General features: G+C 38.5%; 1 protein-coding gene across 2 annotated transcripts in view; it reads right to left on the bottom strand.

Moving 5' to 3' along the window:
* Positions 1–22,621, bottom strand: part of CLCN5 (chloride voltage-gated channel 5) — a 225,669-nt gene that overhangs the window by 40,607 nt on the left and 162,441 nt on the right. For both annotated transcript variants that reach the window (XM_066248951.1, XM_066248950.1), the window contains one exon: positions 18,907–19,053. In XM_066248951.1, coding sequence (XP_066105048.1) covers positions 18,907–19,053 — 147 coding nt within the window. The remainder of the gene's footprint in view (positions 1–18,906; positions 19,054–22,621) is intronic.

Genomic DNA, 22,621 nt, shown 5'->3' with positions numbered 1-22,621 from the left:
AAATAAAATCTTAAATATATATAAGTAAATATATATAAGTGAATGAAAATGAAAACATAACATGTTAAAATCTGTTGGATGCAGAAAAAGCAGTGTTTAGAGAGAAATTTATACCATTAAAATGCAAATATTAGAAAAGAAGAAAAATCTGACTCTGGTCAAGAGGGCAGCATTGGTAAATGAGGTACTCAAATTCTCCCACATCAAAAGTACAACAAAACTACAGAACAACCATCATTCAGAACCATCTCTGGCTGAATGAAAGTCCTACAATAGAGAATTGTTGGGCAGATAAAATGTATTATGCTCACTTTGTTAAAGATGACACTGCCCACGTGGAGGCCATTGCCCAGGTGATATTAATGTTTGTCTCTGTGGGCTGTGGGCAGGCAGGATCCTTGTAGCTTGGGGCTTGGTTTTAGGATTAGGCCTTTCCCACCTGTTTTGATGTGGGGTGGTACAATCCCATCATGCCCCAGATAAGTGACTTTGTATTAGAAACTTCCCTATTTTGTATATTGGATTAAAGGTTATGAATCTACACTATAAAATGGGGGCAGAACAGGAGCTTGCTCTCTGGGTTCCTGAGATTAACATTAGAGGAGAGAGCAGACAGGAGAGTAGAAAGAGGCCATGTGGGGGAGACTAGGAGAAGCAGCCAAGATGGCTGAGTGTTGAGTGAGAAGCCAGTTTGTGCAGAGTTTGTGCAAGGAGAAGGAAGGAGATGGGAAACAGAGGTGAATAAGTCTGGTGAGCTAGAAACCTTTGATTCTAGGAAACCTGGATAAGTCAGTAGCTTTGTAAGCACTGAATGTGAGTGGGTTTTGGAGCCCAGTGTGTGTTTTTACTTGCCTGCCGGGTGCAAGCTAGGATTAAAAATGATGGCTCATCAATTTTTGGCTCCATTGTTTCTTTACCAACTGTCTGAATCCAATGCGAACCTGCATGGGCCAGGCTGCTGTGATGGTGGCCCTGGCTACTGGCTTTACAAGAATTAAAGACAAAGCCACATTGCCCTGGCCCAGTAACTCAATCCCTGGTCAGGGCACATACATGGATCAATCAATGAATATATAAATAAATGGAATAGTGGGTCAATGTTTCTCTCTCTTTTCCTCTCTCTAAAAATTAATAAAGAAAATAAAATTTAAGTTAAAAAAAAAACCAAAAAGCAGCAGCCACATCAAGATTGGTAAAAGGGGCAGAGAAATGGAATAGGCTGGTCCCACAATACACTAATGGTAGATAAAAATCAGGAAGGTTATCTCAGCTGTGGAGGTCCCCTGTGAGAAGCAAGGGGTTCCAGCCCCATACCCAGCCTCCCAGCCCAGTGTCCCAGAGCCAGGAAAGGCAATCCCCATAACTCATGACTGTAAAAATCGGGGAGGGGGGGATTGTGACTGAGTAAGACAGAGGGCTGCTGGAGTCCCAGGAACTTATCTTAAAGGGCCCATGCACAGGCTTACTTGGACTCACTCCCTCTGAGCTCCAGTGCTAGGGTAGTAGCTTGAAAGTGACCAGTGACATACATGGAGGAAATGAGTTGTCAGGCATCAAGGTAGGAATTGGAGATGCAGCTTTCTGCCACACAAAAGTGCATTGTTTCTCTTCTAAGACCATCACCCCAGCCCACAGGCAAACATCATATCTCAGTCTCCCATCAACCTGACTCACACTGTTTGCCCCACCCTGATGATTCCCTCAGACCCCACCCCACCCAACCTGTAGGCCAGGGGTAGTCAACCTTTTTATACCTACCACCCACTTTTGTATCTCTGTTAGTAGTAAAATTTTCTAACCACCCACCGGTTCCACAGTAATGGTGATTTATAAAGTAGGGAAGTAACTTTACTTTATAAAATTTATAAAGCAGAGTTATAGCAAGTTAAAGCATATAATAATAATTACTTACCAAGTTCTTTATGTTGGATTTTCACTAAGTTTGGCAGAATAAATCTTTATAAAACAACTTACTATAGTTAAATCTATCTTTTTATTTATACTTTGGTTGCTCCGCTACCACCCACCATGAAAGCTGGAATGCCCACTAGTGGGCAGTAGGGACCAGGTTGACTACCACTGTTGTAGGCCAACACAAGCCATTTCCAGTGGTTTTTACATACAAATGGCCCCTCCTGCCTCATGCTTCATACTTTCCTAAAATCTCACAAACAAGCAGCATCTGACTGCTATGTACCCTATACCTCTTTTCTAAGTGGACCCTGGTCCAGCACTAGCAGCATCCAGCCTTGGTTTGTAGCTTGGTTTCTCCTGGGCACCTGAAAGCCCAACACAAGTAGCAGCCATCTTCACATCACTCTGTAGCTTGTGCTAGGTAGCCCCAAGCAGGTCACAGGTGATGGCTGACCTTGCACCTCCTAAAAGGCTCCAGAGCCATTGTACCTTGTAGCCAGTTTCAGACCATGCCAGATTACAACCCTACTACTTCCACAAGTGACACACTCAAGGTATAAAATCAGTAAGCACCAAAGCCTCACTAAAGCAAATCCTGCTTCATAGGGTTGAATCCAGCAGAGCAGTTCCTACACTGTAGTCACAGCTGGTCCTCAAACCTGAGGCCCTTTGAGACAAATGCCTGGGATTCCAGGCCTAAGGGCATAGAGATAAATCCCTACTAGTGGCACCAAAAGCAATCAAGGTTCAACCACAAAAGGATAGTGCACAGAGAACACACAGGGGTGCACCTAGAGTGCCCAGCCTAGGTGACTGGGGAGGATGGCCACAGAACCCTATAGAACACTCACTATACAAGTTGCTCTGTCAAATCTGGGAGACATAGCACATCTACCTAATACATAGAAACAAACATAAGGAAGCAGCCAAAATGCAGAGACAAAGAAACAGGTCCCAAATGAAAGAACAAAGTAAATCTCCAAAAAAAGAACTAAATGAAGTGGAGGCAAGCAAACTACCAAATACAGAGTCCATAACAATGTTTATAAAGATGCTGAAAGAAATTAGAACTTCAATAGCATGAAAAAAAAAACATAGAAACAATAAAAAATAACCAATCAGAAATGAAAGATACATTAACTGAAATGAAAAACAATTTACAGGGACTTGACAGTAAAGTAGATGAAACCAAGAATAAGAATAAAATCAGTGATTTTGAATATAAGGAAACAAAAAACACCTAATCAGAACAGCAAAAATAAAAAATGAATCCAACAAAAATGAAGACAGTGTAAGGAGCCTCTGGGACAACTTCAAGTGTACCAACATTCACATCATGGGGATCCTAGAAGGTGAAGAGAGAGAGAAAGAAATGGGAAACCTATTTGAAAAAATAATGACAGAAAACTTCCCTAACCTGGTGAAGGAAACATACATATAAGTCCAGGAAGCAAAGAGAGTCCCAAACAAGATGAACCCAAAGAAATCCATGCCATGACATATCATAGTTAACCTGAAAAGGCTAAAGACAAAGGGAGAATCTTAAAAGAAGCAACAGAAAGACAGTTACCTACAAGGAAGCTCCCATAAAACAATCAGCTGATTTCTCAACAGAAACTTTGCAGGCCAGAGTGAATGGCAAGGATTATTCAAAATGATAAAAAGCAAGAACCAACAACAATAATTACTCTACCCAGCAAAACTATCATTTAGAATCAAAGAACATATAAAGAATTTCCAAGATAAGAAATAGCTAAAGGAGTTTATCACCACCAAACCAGTATTACATGAAATGTCGAAGGATCTTCTTTAAGAAGAAGAAAATAAAAAGAAAAAAATATGAACAATAAAATGGCAATAAATACATATCTATCAACTGACCAGGCAGTGGCAAAATGGATAGAGCATTTGACTGGGACACAGATGACACAGATTCGAAACCCCAAGGTCACAGGCTTGAGCGTGGGATCAAAGATATGACTAACTACATGGTCCCTGGCTTAAGCCAAAAGGTTGCTGGCTTGAAGCCAAAGGTCGCTGGCTTGAGCCCAAGGTCACTGGATAGTGCAAAGGGTCACTTGCTCTGCTGTAGCGCCTAGTCAGGGCACATATGAGAAAGCAATCAATGAACAAATAAGGAGCTGCAACAAAGAATTGATGCTTCTTGTCTCTTTCCCTTCCTATTTGTCTGTTCCTATCTGTCCCTCTCTCTGTCTCTCTGTCTGTCTCTGTCACACACAAAAAAATACATATCTATCAACAATTGAATCTAAAAAACAAACAAACAAACAGAACAAAAAAAGATTCAGATTCAGAGAACAAACTGAGGGGAGGTTTGGAGATATATAAAAAAGGTGAAAGGATTAAGAAGTACAAATTAGTTGTTACAGAATAGGAATAGTCATGGGGATATAAAGTACAGCATAGGGAATATAGCCAATAAAAGTTTAATAACTGTGTATGGTGTCAGACGGGTATGGGATTTATTGGAATGATCACTTCATAGGTTCTATAATGTGTTATCACTGGGATGTAAACATGGAACTAATATAATATTGTATGTCAACTGTAGTTTAAAAATAAAAAAAAATCATTTACAAAGCCCAGGCTAGATAGCTCAGTTGGTTAGAGCATTGTCCCAAAGTGCAGAATTTGCTGGTTCAATCCCTGGTCAGGGAATATACAGGAACACCTCAATGTTCCTGTCTCTTTCTGTCTCTCTCTCTTTCTCCCTCTGTCCCATACTCTCTACATATAATCAATCAATAAAACAAAATTTTACCTGACATCAGAATGACAGCATGCGAGATACCGCTGATACCTCCCAGTGAAATTTCAATAAATTGAACAACAATAATGCAGCAAAGGAACCCCAGCTGGGCTCGAAGCCATGCCTGAAAGATCTGTGCACCAAATGTACTAAAGGTGGAAAGGGCTGAAAAGGGGGGCAGAAGATAAAATATACTCGCAGTCCACCCTGGAGAGAAGACCAGAGTAGCTGGCTTTTTTTCTTTCTTCTGTGCTGGGATTATAGAGAAGAAAGAAGCCCAGAGTGACTACTTTTTTTTTCTCTGTTGGGACTATGGAGAGAAGAGAAGCTCAGACAGTCTATATTTTGTATGCTGGGGCTATGGAGAGGTAAGTTCAGAGTGACTGGGTCTCCTGCCAGGAGGAATAGTGAGACTGAGGAGCAAAAACGGTGATACTAAACCAAAGCTGCACTGGCAGAATAAGGAGTCACAGCTAGTGTACCTATGGTCTTCCCACAGCCTGCATTTGCTGCAGAGAAAGAGAAAACAAACTGCAACCCCTTAGCCTCACAGATCTTGCCTCCCTCACCTTGCAGAAACAGAGAGTGGCAGAGACAGACCCCACAGTTAACTCTTCAGAGCCACTCTCTCCATTGAAGAACAGAGGTGATCCACGTCTGGTCTCCTGGTGTAGGAGCACAGGAGGCCTAAGATCACCATTGCTAAAGCTATAAAGCCACAGAGTCTTCAAACATAACCTACCCAATGCAACTACAGCCCCCCTACATCAATGCCACAGAAACATTGCAGCAGAGGTCAGCCCAGTAATTCCATAGAGCTAAAACTTGTAATACAGTGACACCTACTGAAAGGAAACAGTAACCTCTTAAAACTATTTTTTTTCTCTTTTCCTCTTTTGAATTCCATTTTCTTTCATTTTTACATTTTTTATTCTTATATTTTGTGGGTAGTTTGTTTGTTTTGTATTTTTATTTTTATTTATCCCTTTTTTTCTTTGGTTTTTCTTTTTTACTTGTCATTATTTTTTAAATTTTATATTTTTCATTGCATTTTTCCAATATTTATTTTTCATTTTTAGTTGTTTTTTGTTAAGAGTTCATAACAATGCTGCTCTCAAATGCCATCAAGGAAGAAGAAATAAAACACCATGACTGCACAAGACAGAGACATATTACAGAAAGAAAACAAAAAATCTCCAGAAAGCAATCTCAATCACATGAAAACCTTAGAGTTAAATGATAGAGAATTCAAAATTGAAGCTCTGAAATCACTTAATGAGATACAAGAAAACATGAATGGGCAATTTGATGAGCTCAAAAGACTAATTAATGAACAAAATGAGTACTTTACCAAGAAGATTGAAACTTTAAAAAATAACCAAACAGCCTGACCTGTGGTGGCGCAGTGGATAAAGCGTCGACCTGGAAATGCTGAGGTCGCCGGTTCAAAACCCTGGGCTTGCCTGGTCAAGGCACACATGGGAGTTGATGCTTCCAGCTCCTCCCCAACTTCTCTCTCTGTCTCTCTCTCCTATCTCTCTCCTTTCTCTCTCTCTCTCTCTCTCTCTCTCTCTCTCTCTCTCTCCCTTTCTCTCTCCTCTCTAAAATGAATAAATTAATTAATTAATTTAAAAAAAAACAAACAGAGATGAAGAATGCAATACATGAACTGAAAAATGAGGTAGCAAGTTTAGCTAATGGAACAGGCCAGATAGAGGAGAGAATCAGTGACATAGAAGGCAGGCAACTAGAGATACAACAGAGAGAAGAGAAGGACACAGCATTTAAAATAATGAGAGAGCTCTAAAAGAATTGTCTGACTCTATCAGAAAGAGCAATATAAGAATAATGTGTATATCAAAAGAAGAAAAGAGGGAGAAGGGAATGGAGAGCCTATTCAAACAAATAATTGATGAGAACTTTCCAAGCCTATGGAAAGACTTAGAGCAAATAATTCCCAAAGTAAAACAGGTGTAGCAAAAGTCATATCTAACAATGCTGAGCTCAAGACAACAAAGGTAACAAAAACAAAGATGGACATTTCAAAATGATAAAGGGAGTACAAAAATATATAAGAACTCTACTAACAGAACAAAAGAGATACAAAAAAACACAATCATGTTTGGAGTTATCAGCACATCACAGCTTGATATATCATATAAAAATGAAATCAATAAAGAAATATCAGCTTTAAAAAACACACTAGGGCCCTGGCCGGTTGGCTCAGCGGTAGAGCGTCGGCCTGGCGTGCGGGGGACCCGGGTTCGATTCCCAGCCAGGGCACATAGGAGAAACGCCCATTTGCTTCTCCACCCCCCCTTCCTCTTTGTCTCTCTCTTCCCCTCCTGCAGCCAGGGTTCCATTGGAGCAAAGATGGCCTGGGCGCTGGGGATGGCTCCTTGGCCTCTGCCCCAGGTGCTAGAGAGGCTCTGGTCGCTGCAGAGCGACCCCCCGGAGGGGCAGAGCATTGCCCCCTGGTGGGAGGAGCGTAGCCCCTGGTGGGCGTGCTGGGTGGATCCCAGTCGGGCGCATGCGGGAGTCTGTCTGACTGTCTCTCCCTGTTTCCAACTTCGGAAAAATACAAAAGAAAAAAAAAGATTTAAATAACTGAATGCAATCCTTGTCTCTATTCTAAAAAACAAAAACAAAAACAAAAAACACTAGAACAAGTGGTTATAATAAACATTTCTGGCCTGACCAGGCGATGGCACAGTGGATAGAGCGTCGAACTGGGATGCAGAGTGACCCAGATTCGAGACCTCGAGGTCACCAGCTTGAATGCGGGCTCATCTGGTTTGAGCAAAAGCTCACCAGCTTGGACCCAAGGTCGCTGGCTTGAGCAAGGGGTTACTTGGTTTGCTGAAGGCCCGCAGTCAAGGCACATATGAGAAAGTGATCAATGAACAACTAAGGTGTCACAAGGTGCAACGAAAAACTAATGATTGATGCTTCTTATCTCTCCATTCCTGTCTGTCTGTCCCTGTCTATCCCTCTCTCTGACTCTGTCTCAATAAATAAATAAATAAATAAATAAACAAACAAACATTTCTGGAACATTTCATTAATTCACCTGCAGAAAGGAAGTAAAGAAACCCACAAAAATGTGTAAATTAAACAACAGACATCTAAAAAATGAATGGGTCATAAAAGAAATAAAAGCAAAGAAGTGGAAAATATAGATAGACCTATAAGCAGGGAGAAAAGAAAAACAACTATCAAGAAGCTCCCCCAAAATAAAAGTCCAGAGTTAGATGGATACACTAGTGAATTTTACCAAACATTCATAGAATATTTGGTTACTATCCTTTTCAAAATCTTCTAAAAAACAGAAAAAGAAGCAATACTCCCTAATGAATTTTATGAAGCCAATATAACCCTGATACCAAAACCTGGCAAGGACAACACACACACACACACACACACACACACACACACACACACACTACAGAACAGTGTCTTTTATGTATACACATGCAAAACTCCTAAGCAAAAAATACTAGCAAATCAAATACAGCAACACATTAAAAAAAATTAATACATCACAATCAAGTAGAAGTCATTCCAGGAACACAAGGATGGTTCAACGTACATAAATCGATAAACATAATACACCACATAAACAAAGCAAAGAACAAAAATCATGTGATTACACCAATAAATAAAGAAATGGCATTCAATAAGATACAACATCCACTTATGTTTAAAACACTCAATAAAATGACTATTAAAGGAAAGTACCTCAACATAATAAAGGCCATATATGAAAAACCATCAGCTAATATCATACTAAATGGTGAAAAAATGAAGGCTTTTCATCTAAAATTAGTAACAAACACAAGGCTGCCCACTCTCTTCATTCTTTTTTTTTTTTTTTAATAAATTTTTATTAATGGTAATGGGATGACATTAATAAATCAGGGTACATATATTCAAAGAAAACATGTCTAGGTTATTTTGTCATCAAATTATGTTGCAAACCCCTCGCCCAAAGTCAGATTGTCCTCCGTCACCCTCTATCTAGTTCTCTGTGCCCCTCTCCCTCCCCCTAACTCTCTCCCTCCCTCCCTCCCATGTCCTCCCTCCCCCCCCCACCCTTGGTAACCACCACACTCTTGTCCATGTCTCTTAGTCTCATTTTTATGTTCCACCAATGTATGGAATCATGTAGTTCTTGTTTTTTTCTGATTTGCTTATTTCACTCCTTATAATGTTATCAAGATCCCACCATTTTGCTGTAAATGATCTGATGTCATCATTTCTTATGGCTGAGTAGTATTCCATAGTGTATATGTGCCACATCTTCTTTATCCAGTCTTCTATTGAAGGGCTTTTTGGTTGTTTCCATGTCTTGGCCACTGTGAACAGTGCTGTAATGAACATGGGGCTACATGTGTCTTCACGTATCAATGTTTCTGAGGTTTTGGGGTATATACCCAGTAGAGGGATTGCTGGGTCATAAGGTAGTTCTATTTGCAGTTTTTTGCACTCTCTTCATTCTTATTCAACATAGTTCTGAAAGTTTTAGCCAGAGTCATTAGGCAAGAGAAATAAATGAAAGACATTCATATCGGGAAAGAAGAAGTAAAGGTATCACTTTTTGCAGATGACATGATCTTGTATATAAAAGACCCCAAAGACTCCACCAAAAAACTATTAGAAACAATAAACAAATACAGTAAAGTTGCAGGATACACAATCAATATATAATAGTCTATTGCTTCCCTGCACACCAATGATGAAACTTTCAAACAATAAACTCATAAAAACAATTCCTTTTATAACTGCAACAACAAAAAAATAAAATACTAGAAATAATCTTAACAAAGGATGTAATGAACCTATACACTGGAAACTACAAAGCATTATTAGAAGAGATTTTAAAAGACATAATGAAATGAAAAAATATTCCATGTTCATGAATTGGAAGAATCAACAAAGTTAAAATGGCCATACTACCTGAAGCAATATTCCAATTTAATGCAATCCCCATCAAAATCCCAATGTCATTAGAAAAATAGAACAAAAAACCCACCAGGTTTGTTTGGGACCATAAAAAAACTCCAAATAGCCAAAGAAATCCTGAGAAAAAAGAATGAAGTCAGAGATACCATAGTACCTGACTTCAAATTATACTATAGAGCCACAATAATCAAAACATCATGGTATTGGCAGAAAAACAGACATACAGACCAGTGGAAGACAATCAAGAGCCCAGAAATAAAACCACATATATATATGAACAATTACTCTTTTACAAAGGAGCCAAAAACACACAATGGAGAGAAGAAAGCCTCTTCAGTAAATGGTGCTGGGAAGATTGGAAAGCCACATGCAAAAGAATGAAACTTGACTACAGTTTGTCCCCTACACAAAAATTAATTCAAGATAAGTAAAAGACCTAAATATAAGATCAGAAACAATAAATTACATAGAAGAAAACACAGGTACTAAACTCATGGACCTTGGCCATAGAGAATAATTTATGGATTAGACCCCAAAGGCAATAGAAGTAAAGACAAAAATAAATGAATGGGTCTATAAAAAACTAAAAAAGATTCTGCACACCAAAAGAAACTAACAACAAAACAAATAGTCAGCCAAGCAAATAGGAGATGATATTTGCAAACAACAGCTCCAATAAGGGATTAATATCCAAAATATATAAAGAACTCACAAAAGTCAGCAACAAACAAGCAAACAATCAAATTTAAAAATTGGAAGAAGATCTGAACAGACACTTCTCCCAAGAAGACATACAAATGGCCCACAGATATATGAAAAGATGTTCATCTTCACTAGCTATTCGAGAAATGCAAATCAAATCTACAATGAGATACCTCCTTACACCTCTTAGATTGACTATTAACAAAAAACAGGTAATAACAAGTGTTGGAGAGGCTGTGGAGAAAAAGGAATCCTCATTTACTGCTGGTGGGAATGCAAATTAGTACAACCATTATGAAAAAAAGTATAGTGGTTCCTCAAAAAATTAAAAATATAACTATCATATGACCCAGCAATTCTTCTACTGGGTGTCTACCCAAAAAACTCAAAAACATTGGTACTCAGAGACACATGCACCCCCATGTTCATTGCATCATTATTCACAGTGGCCAAGACATGGAAACAAGAGGATTGGGTAAAGAAGATGTGGTACATATCTACAATGGAATACTACTCAGCCATAAGAAATGATGACATATTGCCATTTACGACAAAATGGATGGACCTTGAGAACATTATACTGAGTGAAATAAGTAAATCAGAAAAAAACTAAGAACTGCATAATTTCTTTTTTTATTTAAATAAATTTTTATTAATGTTAATAGGGTGACATTAATAAATCAGGGTACATATATTCAAAGAAAACATGTCTAGGTTATCTTGTCATTCAATTATGTTGCATACCCATCATCCAAAGTCAGATTGTCCTCCGTCACCTTCTATCTAGTTTTCTTTGTGCCCCTCCCACTCCCCCTAACCCTCTCCCTCCTTCCCTCCCGCGTCCTCCCTCCCCCCACTCCTGGTAACCACCACACTCTTGTCCATGTCTCTTAGTCTTGTTTTTATAGAACTGCATAATTTTACACATAGGTGAGATATAAAACTGAGACTCATGAACACAGGTAAAAGTGAAGTATTTACCGGGGGAGGGGGATGTGGGGGAGAGAGTGGGGGTAAAGGAGTAAAGAGGAACACATATACAGTGACAGAAAATGATTTGATTTTGGCTGATGGATGTGTAAGATAATGACAGTTCAAATGCTATAGACATGTTTACCTGAAACCTATGTACTCTTATTGATCAATGTTACCGTTAAATTTAATTTTCTAAATAAATTTTTTAATGAAAAAGGATCTAAACAGCAAAGAAGATATGCCATTGACAAATATCAAAAAGATATTTAACATCATTTGCCATTAGAGAAATGCAAAATAAAATAAAGAGGTACCATTACATACCTATTAGAATGGCTAAAATCTGAAACACTGACAATGCCAACTGCTCACAAAGATGTGGAGTAACAGGAGCTCACATTCATTGCTAGTGGGAATACAAAATGGTACAGCCCCTTTGGAAGACAGTTTGGCAATTTCTTTAAAATACTCAACATAGTCTTACCATATAATCCAACAATTGCATACATATATATTTACCCAACTGATTTGAAAACATATCCACATCGAAACCCACACACTGATGTTTATAATAGCTTTAGTCATAACTTCTAAAAGTTGGAAGAAACCAAGATGTTTGTTAGTTGGTAGGTGAATGAACAGATAAACAGTGAACAAATAGGATAAATATATAAAAATCTGGACAATGAAATACTATGCAGCAATAAAAAGTAATAAACTACCAATCTACAAAAAAAGGGGAAGAATCTTAAATGCATATTGCTAAGCGAAAGAAACTAATCTGGAAAGTCTACATACTGTATGATTTTATTTATGTGACATTCTGTCAAAGGCAAATTTATGGAGATGGAAAACATATCAGTGGTTGCCAGGGGATCAGAAGGTAGGTAGATGGTAGAGTAGGTAAAGCACAGGGAAAGTTTTAGCACAGTAAACTATTTATCATGACAATGTAATAATGGATACATGTCACTATGCATTTGTCAAAATGCACAGGACTTTATAACACAAAGACTAAACCTTAACATATACAATTTTTTTAATCTCAAGGATAGAATGCAGAATGTGACAAAAGACAACTATATTTCAAATTTGTGAAACAGCCTCATGGAAGGAGATAACACAAAAAGGTTATGACCCAAGTAACTGGAAATTAGTGGAGTCTGTAAGTCTAGAGAAAAAAAGAAATTGTGTATAAGCACTGTACTCTAGTTGACAGAGTATTTAACCAGGGTTTAACAATTTTAAAACCACCATACACTATTAAGTGAATCTTTAACTAATGGATAGTGGTTGGTGGGAGCCAAGTTTCTTACTACCTGAAGTTGGAAGTTTCACAAACAAGCAGGAAAGGAGGCTAGAATGATCCATGTAGTAATGTATTAGAAAGAAAGACATCAACACTATCTCAGGTTTAGCTTAATGTAGATCCAGATGGCTACATGTAGAAAACCCAATAGTGACAGGGGTATGTCAAAGGGAAACAGCCATTTGAAAGAGCTCTGAATGGACAAAACTGGGAAAATTTGAACAAAATTAATCAAGTAGTAATGGATTATAACCTAAAATATAAAACACATATGAGTTCCTGCTGATCTATGTTAGTAATTGGATAAATAAATGAAAGAGAAGAGACAAATTCCACATGCAGAACAACTATAATTCATTTCTATAGATAATTTACTCTCAAGAAGATAGAGCATAATCCCCTAGTTCTTATGAAAAAGGTAAAAAAAAAGAGTAACTTTACTGTGGAGAAAACTTACAAACCACCTCAACTAGGTGACCAAGGTCAACATCAGCAGTGACAAGTACATAGCCTTGATATGATGTGTTAAGAGTGACACTTTACCTCTAGTCTTCTTGTTCTTTGCTTTTTAAAAAAACTTAATGTTTATTTATTGATTTTAGCAAGAGAGGAAGGGGAGAGAGAAAGAGACAGACAGGAACATCAGTCTGTTCCTAATACATGCCCTAACCAAGAATCAAACCAGCAACCGCTGTGCTTCAGGATGATGCTTTAACCAACTGAGCAATCCAGCCAGGGGAAGTGACACTTTATCTCTAGTCTTCTTCTAAGAAACCCATAACCACAGTCTAGTCATAAAAAAAAAAAATCAGGCAAATCTCAATCAAGAGACATTCTACAAAACATCTGGCCAATAACCCTGAAATTATGAAATTCAGCAAAAACATAGAAAGTCTGATAAACCATGACAGCCAAGAGGAGCCTGAGGCCACAGAATGCCTAAATGTAATGTGGTATCCTACCTGGATGAGACATTAGGTAAAAACTAAGTAAATCTGAATGATTCGTGTATTTTAGTTAAGACAAAATGTAAATAAATGAATAAGTAAATCAGGGAGAGATTAGAGAGCATAAATTCTAAAATCTGACCAGAAGTTTTCCCATTAAGTAACCAAAAGGAAGCTCTTAAAGCTGTGTACATCAACACAGGCCAGATTTTAAGGGTTCAGCATATAAACTTGGTGTGTGGTTTATGGCCCCACAGACCTTCTGATACAGTCTACTTTTTTCTCGAGCTCAAAAAGCTGCAGGTATGTCATTGCTTTTTATATTCTTCTCAAAGTTATATCATTTGTGACTTGTACCTATTTTGAGAATGAAAGGTTCATCTGAGGTGGGATTATGTATTTTTTTCCATAGAATTTATAATAGATATTATATATATATATATATATTACATAAAATAAGATTGGTCTAATGGGGAAAAAAAGCAGCAGCTACAATTATCATTCTCCCAAGTTAAGTGTTTAGGGAAGTTTGAGTATTATGAAGGTGATGAATTTTGAATTCTCTTTCCTTGTCCTCCCAGCACCATCTACATAACTGCTTGAATCAGATAGTTTGGGATAGTCTAACTGAGGTGATGATGGTAGGTTTTTCCATGAACTGGAGCCCAAGATGTTTTCCATTTCTCTCTGGAGATATAGTATAATCTTTTTTGATAGCATGGCAGAACAAATAGAACTGTTTTACAACTTACTGGGATTTCATGTACCCGCAAGGTTTTCATTTTAAAAGATTGTTTTTCCTTCCCTGAGATGTTGGAAGGTTATGTTGAGGCTCACAGGGGTGGTCCAGGCACGTTGTCACATGCCAGAGGGTCATGACCTGCTCTCATACTCCGTCTGGAATTTAAAGTCACACATGACTCTCTTCTAGTTTATTTTCCATATTTAATTGGTCCTATTAAGACCTCCTCTGAAAAATTTACAAAACTTAGTCTTTTTTCTCCATTCCTGTTGTCTTAATTCAATGAGTCTTTTGATATTTTGCCTAGATTTTTTTTTATCACAGTTTAACTAATCTTCTCAATAACACTACCTCAGATGCATTTAACTATGCCATGCATACTTTATTTCTTCATTCCTCATAAGTCAATCCCTCTAGTCATCTGGAAAACAAGAACCATTTCTGCCTCTCAAGCTCATTTTAACTAATCTTTTCAGTACATGCTATTGTGCCTGCTACAAAGTGTAGTATTTTACTCACAGTTTCACCACCAAATATCAATGACTTTATGACCTTTTCTGTTTTTTTTTAATTAGGAAATCTTATGTGTAAATGTTAAGTAGGAACAATGAAAAATAAAAGCAAGAAAGTTAATATCACTACAGAATATAGTGACCGGACTGATTTTCATGGGTCATGGAAAAACAGCATCATTATTTTATGGTCAGAATGACCACAAGGCTAGTGAAAAGTGGTGAAGGACTACTCATGTAAAAACAATGTACAATCACAAACAATGCCAAAATCTTAGCTGCCTCAGTTTCCTGGTCTATTAAATGGGAGCAAAGGATACTCACTTGCTACAATCATCTACTGAGAACAAGGTGAACACACAAAAAGTACTTTGGTGGTCCGAATGCCATATGAAATAATTTTCTATTAGAAGCAATGATGATAACTAAGCTAAACCACTCTGGTTTAGCCAAAAAGTTTAAAGAGAAGTAGCCAGTTTAAGTTTATGGAAACCCTCATTGACCACTTTGCTAGAGCCAGTAATTGTTATAACTGACTCACTACAGTTATAAATACACAGAAATGAATGTGATACACAAACATGTGCCTCCATTATAGAAGTAGGCAAATATAAAAAATCACTAAATACCAAACAATAAGTACCTTTCTTTTATGAACTTTAAATTCAGGGGTTCCCTTCTGTCTCTTTCCTAGATACATTTACTAGGCAAATTTCTTGTTATCCTTTTGAATCTGCAGTTCTTGTTTGTTTGTTTTCCCTATTTTTTTATTGAATTTATTGGGGTGACATTGTTTAACAAAATTATATAGGTTTCAGGCATACAATTCTATAATATACCATCTGTATATCATCTTGTGTGTTCACCACCCAAGTCTCCCTCCATTACCATTTATCCCCTTTATTCTCTTCTACTTACTTATTTGGGATTATATTCTGCCTTTTTCACACCTCTGTATATTATGCTGTTGATATCTCTGTAAAATCTTGCTTTTTACCTGGAATGCTCTTCTTCCTATCAAATACTCAATCTTTCAAGGTCCTTTTCAAACATATGATATCCTTTCCAATTCTCCACAGACAGACACATACACACACAGAATGCCTTTTTTTTACTAAGTTCTTATAAGAGCTATAACACTTGTAATAACTAACATTTTATTGAGCATTTACTCAATGCCAGGTACAGTTAGTTATAAGCACTTTGTATGTTATTATCTCATTTAATCCTGAAAACTACTCAAAGAGGTAGGTACTATCATAAGTCTTTAGGTATCTGTTGAGCTAGCTAGAATCAAGGCAGGGATGGTGTCTTGTTAATGTACAGAACATCACAAAGTATCTACAATGCCATATGTCCTAAATATAAATTTTTAAAATAAATTTTGACAGTATTTTCTGGTCCTCTTATTTTACTTTGAGAATGGCAATCCCAATCAGTTAAAAAAACAAACAGTAGTTTTAACTAATTATACAAATTTAATTTTAAAGTGATGTAGTCCTCTCTAATTACAAGGAACACAGAAGTGACAAAAGAAAAGGGTGATAATACCTAACTATATAAAAATTTTAAATATTTGTAGATATTTTTCCTTCATAGTAAGTAGATAATTTTATTTTTAGATTTTTTATTTTTCAAGTACAGCTAACACACATTATATTAATTTTAGATGTATAACCCAGTGATTGGACATTATACAACTTACTAAGTGATCACCCCAATAAATCTAGTACCCATCTGACATCATACATAGTTATTGTAATATTATTGACTCTATTTCCTATGCTGTACTTTACATCCCCATGACTGTTCTGTAACTACCAACTTGTACTTCTTAATCCCTTCACCTTTTTCACCCATCCCCCAACCTTCCTCATATCTTTCAAAAACCCAGTCCCCCAATCCCTCCCCTCTAGCAATCACCAATTAGTTCTCCCTCTGTGTCTATGAGTGTTTCAATTGTTTATTCACTTATTTTGTTCTTTAGATTTCACATATAAGTGAAATCATATGGTATTTGTCTTTCTGAATGACTTATTCTACTGAGCATAATACTCTCTAGGTCCATCCATGTTGTGGCAAATGGTAACATATCACTCTTTTTTTGTGGCCATGTAACATTCCTTTGTATATTTGTACCACCACTTCTTTATCCCCTCATCTATTAGTGGGTACCTGGGTTGCTTCAAACTCTTGGCTATTGTAAGTAATGCTGCAATGAACATAGGCATGCATTTACTCTTTTGAAATAGTGTTTTGGATTTCTGTGAATATATACCCAGAAGTGGAAATGCTGGGACATAAGACAGTTCCATTTTTTTATTTTTATTTTTATTTTTATTTTTTTACAGGGACAGAGAGAGAGTCAGAGAGAGGGATAGATAGGGACAGACAGACAGACAGGAATGGAGAGAGGTGAGAAGCATCAATCATCAGTTTTTTGTTGCGACACCTTAGTTGTTCATTGATTGCTTTCTCATATGTGCCTTGACCACCGGCCTTCAGCAGACCAAGTAACCCCTTGCTCAAGCCAGAGACCTTGGGTCCAAGCTGGTGAGCTTTAGCTCAAACCAGATGAGTCCACGCTCAAGCTGGGGTCTCGAACCTGGGTCCTCTGCATCCCAGTCCGATGCTCTATTCACTGCGCCACCACCTGGTCAGGCCCATTTTTTAATTTTTTTTTTTAGAACACTCCATACTGTTTTCCATAGAGGCTGCACCAACAGTCTGCATTCCCACCAACTGTGCATGAGGGTTTCATTTTCTCCACATCCTTGCCAACATTTATCATCTGTGGATATAATGTTGACAACTGAAATGTGTGTCAAGCTTGGTTAAATAAACTATGGTGCAGTGATACTATGAAATTGTATGCAGCCATTGAAAAGAATGATGTTAATGGATAGCCAAATAATATCTGAGGGGAATTATAATTTTATAAACATATTCCAGATACAAAAAAAAAAACAAACAAAAAACACCAATGCCAATTATAAAGGAGAAAGGATTTGAATAGACATTTCATCAAAAAGAATATAAGGCTGGAAAATAAGCACATACAATGATGGTCAACATCATATACCATTAGGAAAATTAAATCAAAACCATGACTAGATAATACTACATAGCTATTAGAATGGCTAAAATAAAAATTACAGAACATATCAAGTTGTTGAGGATGTTGAACTAATGGAACTATCTTACATAGCTAGTATAGCCACTAAATGGTTTAGCAGTTTCTTATAAAATTTAATATATATTTATTACATTACCCAGCAACCCCACACTCCATGGCACACTACTCAGCCAAAAAAAAGGAATGAACAAATTGGATGACTCTCCAAGGCATTAAGCTGAGTAAATGAAGTCAGTCTCAAAAGGTAACATACTATGCAGCTCCATTTTGATATGACATTCTTTTTTTTTTTTTTTTTTTTTTTTTTTTTTTTTTCTGAAGCTGGAAACGGGGAGAGACAGTCAGACAGACTCCCGCATGCGCCCGACCGGGATCCACCCGGCACACCCACCAGAGGCGATGCTCTGCCCACCAGGGGGCGATGCTTTGCCCCTCCGGGGCGTCGCTCTGCCGCGACCAGAGCCACTCTAGCGCCTGGGGTAGAGGCCAAGGAGCCATCCCCAGCGCCCGGGCCATCTTTGCTCCAATGGAGCCTTGGCTGCGGGAGGGGAAGAGAGAGACAGAGAGGAAAGAGGGGGTGGGGGTGGAGAAGCAAATGGGCGCTTCTCCTATGTGCCCTGGCCGGGAATCGAACCCGGGTCCCCCGCACGCCAGGCTGAGGCTCTACCACTGAGCCAACCAGCCAGGGCTGATATGACATTCTTGAAAATAAAAAACTATAGGGGCAGAGAATGGATCCCTGATTACCAAGGGTTGAGAGTAGGGAGGTCTGACTGCAAAGGTAGTATTAAACTGTTCTGTATCCTGTCGGTGGTGGTGGATACCAGAATCTATGCATGGGTTAAAACTCATAGGACTAGCACCAGAAAATAAACTTTACTATATGTATGTTAAAAATAATTTCTAAAAGACAAATTGTCATCATCAATAATGATACCTGCTATGTCTCCATCTAAGGGAGGAACATCATCTCTCATGGAGAAATCCATAGCTGTCCCTGGTATGTCCATCAGGTCTTCATCACTGGAGTTGCTCTGGAAGCTGTTGAAACTCCCCTGCTGAAAGCCTCTATTAGCCATGGCTCCTGTGCAGAAATAAAAACAGGAGGCTTATTACAATGACTTCCAAGCCCCTTATTTATTCTTTTTTAAATTGTGGTAAATAGTCCTGGCCAGGTAGTTCATTTGGATAGAACATTGTCCTGATACACTAAGGTTGCAGGTTTGATACTTGGTCAGGGCACATATGAGAATCAATGACTGAACACATGGACATGTGGAACAACAAATTGTTAATTCTCTCTCTTTCTCTCTTTCCTTTCTCTCTCTAAAAATCAATAAATAAATTTTAAAACAAATAAAGTTGTGGCAAATACATATAACATAAAATGTACCATTTGACCCATTTTTAAACTTGATAATTTAGCAGCATTAAGTACATTTACAATGTTGTGCAATCATCACCACTAGCCATTTCCACAATTTTTTCATCATCTCAAACAGAAACTCTGTACCCAGTCAATACAATTCTCCATCCTCCTCCCAGCCCTATATAACTTCTATTGTCTTTCTGTCTCTATGATTGGCTGACTCTGGATATGTTAAACAAATGTAATCATATAACATAGGGCCTTTTGTGTCTAGCTTTGCCCACTTCTCAGAATGTTTTCAAGGCTTATTTGTGTTATAGCATATATCAGTGCTTCATTAATTTTTAGGAATGAATAATATCCATTGTATGGCTATACCACATTTTGTTTATCCATTCATCAGTTAATGAACATGAGGGTAGTTTTCCCCTTTTGGGTACCGTTTATTCTTATGTCTTTTTTTTAATGTGTTGTGGTCTTTTTTCCCCATTGCTTCCAGAGAGAGAGAGAGAGAGAGAGAGAGAGAGAGAGAGAAGAAAGGAGAGTGGAGAGTGGAGAGGAAGGGGGAGGAGAGAGAAAGAAGCATCAACTCGTTGTTCCAATTAGTTGTTCCATTTAGTTTGCATTCATTGGTTGCTTCACATATGTGTCCTGACTGGGATTGAACCATTAACCTTGGCACACTGGGAAGACACTCTAACCACTGAGCAACCCATCCAGGGCCCTTATGTCTTTTTTTATACTTTTCCTTTCATACTCTCCATATTCAGCTACCCTCCAGATGTAATGTACCTCTACCCTTACCATGTAGCTGATAGCAGTTTTTTGAGAATCATGCAAACAAACAAACCAAATATGGATATGTATACAAAATTCAAAGCAGTTCACAAGGAATCAACTGAGGTAAAAACTACACATCAATATTGGGAAATGTGCTAGCCATTTGGGAGTGAAGCACAGAAATACTGGGGCAAAGAGGTATACTGTGCCATTCAATGTTGTTCTCTGCTCAGGAATTTAATATTAAAGACAAACCATGTTTTGCATTTCAAGTGTAAATATTCCTATATAAATTTTACTCAAAAAATCTTAGTATATTGATTTTTATGAAACCAGAATTATAGCCAACTTTGTTATCTACTCCCATTTTTTTAATGAAATCTTGATTGATAATCATAGTCAGCAAAGTTCTATTATATTAGGCAAATAATATTCCTTTTGAGGTATTTCAACACTTTTTTATTCTTAAGTAAGAAGCGGGGAGGTAGAGAGACAGACTCCTGCATGTGCCCCAACAAGGATCTACCTGGAAAGCCCCCTATGGGGTGATGCTCTGCCCATATGGGGCCATTGCTCTGTTGTTCAGCAACTAAGCTATTTTAGCACCTGAGGCAAGGCCATGGAGCCATCCTCACCATCTGGGGCCAATTTTCTCCAACTGAGCCATGGCTGTAAGAGGAGAGGGAGAGTGGGAGGGTGAAGAAGAAGATGGTCACTCCTTCTATGTGTCCTGATGGGGAATTGAACCTGGGACATCCACACCCAGGCCAATGCTCTACCACTGAGCCAATTAGCCAGGGCTCCAACACTTTTTTTTTTGTATTTTTCTGAAGTTGGAAACGGGGAGGCAGTCAGACAGACTCCCACATGCGCCCGACTGGGATCAACCCAGCATGCCCACCAGGGGGTGATGCTCTGCTCATCTGGGGCATTGCTCTGTTGCAACCAGAGCCATTCTAGCACCTGAGGCAGAGGTCATGGAGCCATCCTCAGTGCCCGGGCCAACTTTTGCTCCAGTGGAGCCTTGGCTGCGGGAGGGGAAGAGAGAGACAGAGAGGAAGGAGAGGGGGAGGGGTGGAGAAGCAGATGGGCGCTTCTCCTTTGTGCCCTGGCCGGGAATCGAACCCAGAACTCCTGCATGCCAAGCCGATGCTCCACCACTGAGCCAAATGGCCAGGGCTAGGCTCCAACACTTTTAAGAAACTTCTTACACTAGGTTATCAGAACCATGTGTGATGAATGTGGTAAAAACTAAACAGGACAAATTAAGCAATAGGCCTGAACAACTGCAATCATAGCAGATCTATAAGGATCTACCTTCAGTTTAAAATTAAATATTTTAAACATTGAGCATAAAGGAGTAAGAACTACATTTACCAGGTACTTATCAATTTTTAGGCTTATGTGCTTAAAGTGAATACTTTCACTTAATTTTTCCAAAGTTCCTATGCTATGGCAGTACCACTCCTAGTTCAGGTAAGAAAACTGAAGCTCAGAGAGGCTAAGTAATTTTCCCAGTTAGTGTTAAAAAAAAAAAAGGGTTAGCCTGACTAGGCCATGGCACAGTGGATAGAGTGTCAAACAGGATGCAGAGGACCCAGGTTCAAAACCCCGAAGTTGCCGGCTTGAGCGCAGGCTCATCTGGCTTGGGCATGGCTCACCAGCTTGAGCATGGGGTTGCTGGTTTGAGTGTGGGATCATAGACATGACCCCATGGTTGCTGGCTTGAGCCCAAAGGTCACTGACTTGAAGCCCAAGGTTGCTGGCTTGAGCAAGGGGTCACTGGCTCTGCTGTAGTCCCCCCACCCCAGTCAAGGCACATATGAGAAAGCAATCAATGAACAACTAAGGTGCCGCAACAAAGACTTGATGCTTCTCATCTCTCTCCTTTCCTGTCTTCTGTCTGTCCCTATCTGTCCCTCTCTCTGACTCTCTGTTTCTGTAAAAAATAAAAAATAAATAAATTAAACTCTAAATCATGTCTTCAATTTCATAATACCTCACTTGTAATAAGGAAACCAGCCTGACTGAAGTGTGAGTAATATTTATGAACCACCTACAATGTATAAATCATTGTGGGATAGTGGGTCAGATACAGAAATGATGCTGGGTAGAACAGATGAGGTGGCAATTGAAAGAAAAAAAAATTAAGATTTTATTTATTGATTTTAGAGAAAGGAGAGAAAGAGAAATGGGGGGAGTGGAAAGCATCAACTCATAGTATTTGTTTCTCATATGTGCCTTTACTGGGGGGGGGCAAATCCAGGATTTCAAAACAGTGATCTCAGTATTCCAGGTCGACACTTCATCCACCGTGCCACCACAGGTCAGGCTTTTAAAAAAGATTTTATTGATTCTAGAGAGTAAGGAAAAGAGAGACAGAAACATCAATTGACAGAAACACTGATCTGTTCCTGTATGTGCACAGACCTGGGACTGAACCAGCAACCTCTGTGAATCAGGACAATACTCTAACAAACTGAATTATCTGACCAGGGTGGAA

The sequence above is a fragment of the Saccopteryx bilineata genome, chromosome X (assembly GCF_036850765.1).
Source record: "Saccopteryx bilineata isolate mSacBil1 chromosome X, mSacBil1_pri_phased_curated, whole genome shotgun sequence".
Taxonomy (NCBI): Eukaryota; Metazoa; Chordata; class Mammalia; order Chiroptera; family Emballonuridae; genus Saccopteryx; species Saccopteryx bilineata.
Note: the sequence above shows the minus strand (reverse complement) of the source record. Positions and strands in the feature narration are given on the sequence as shown.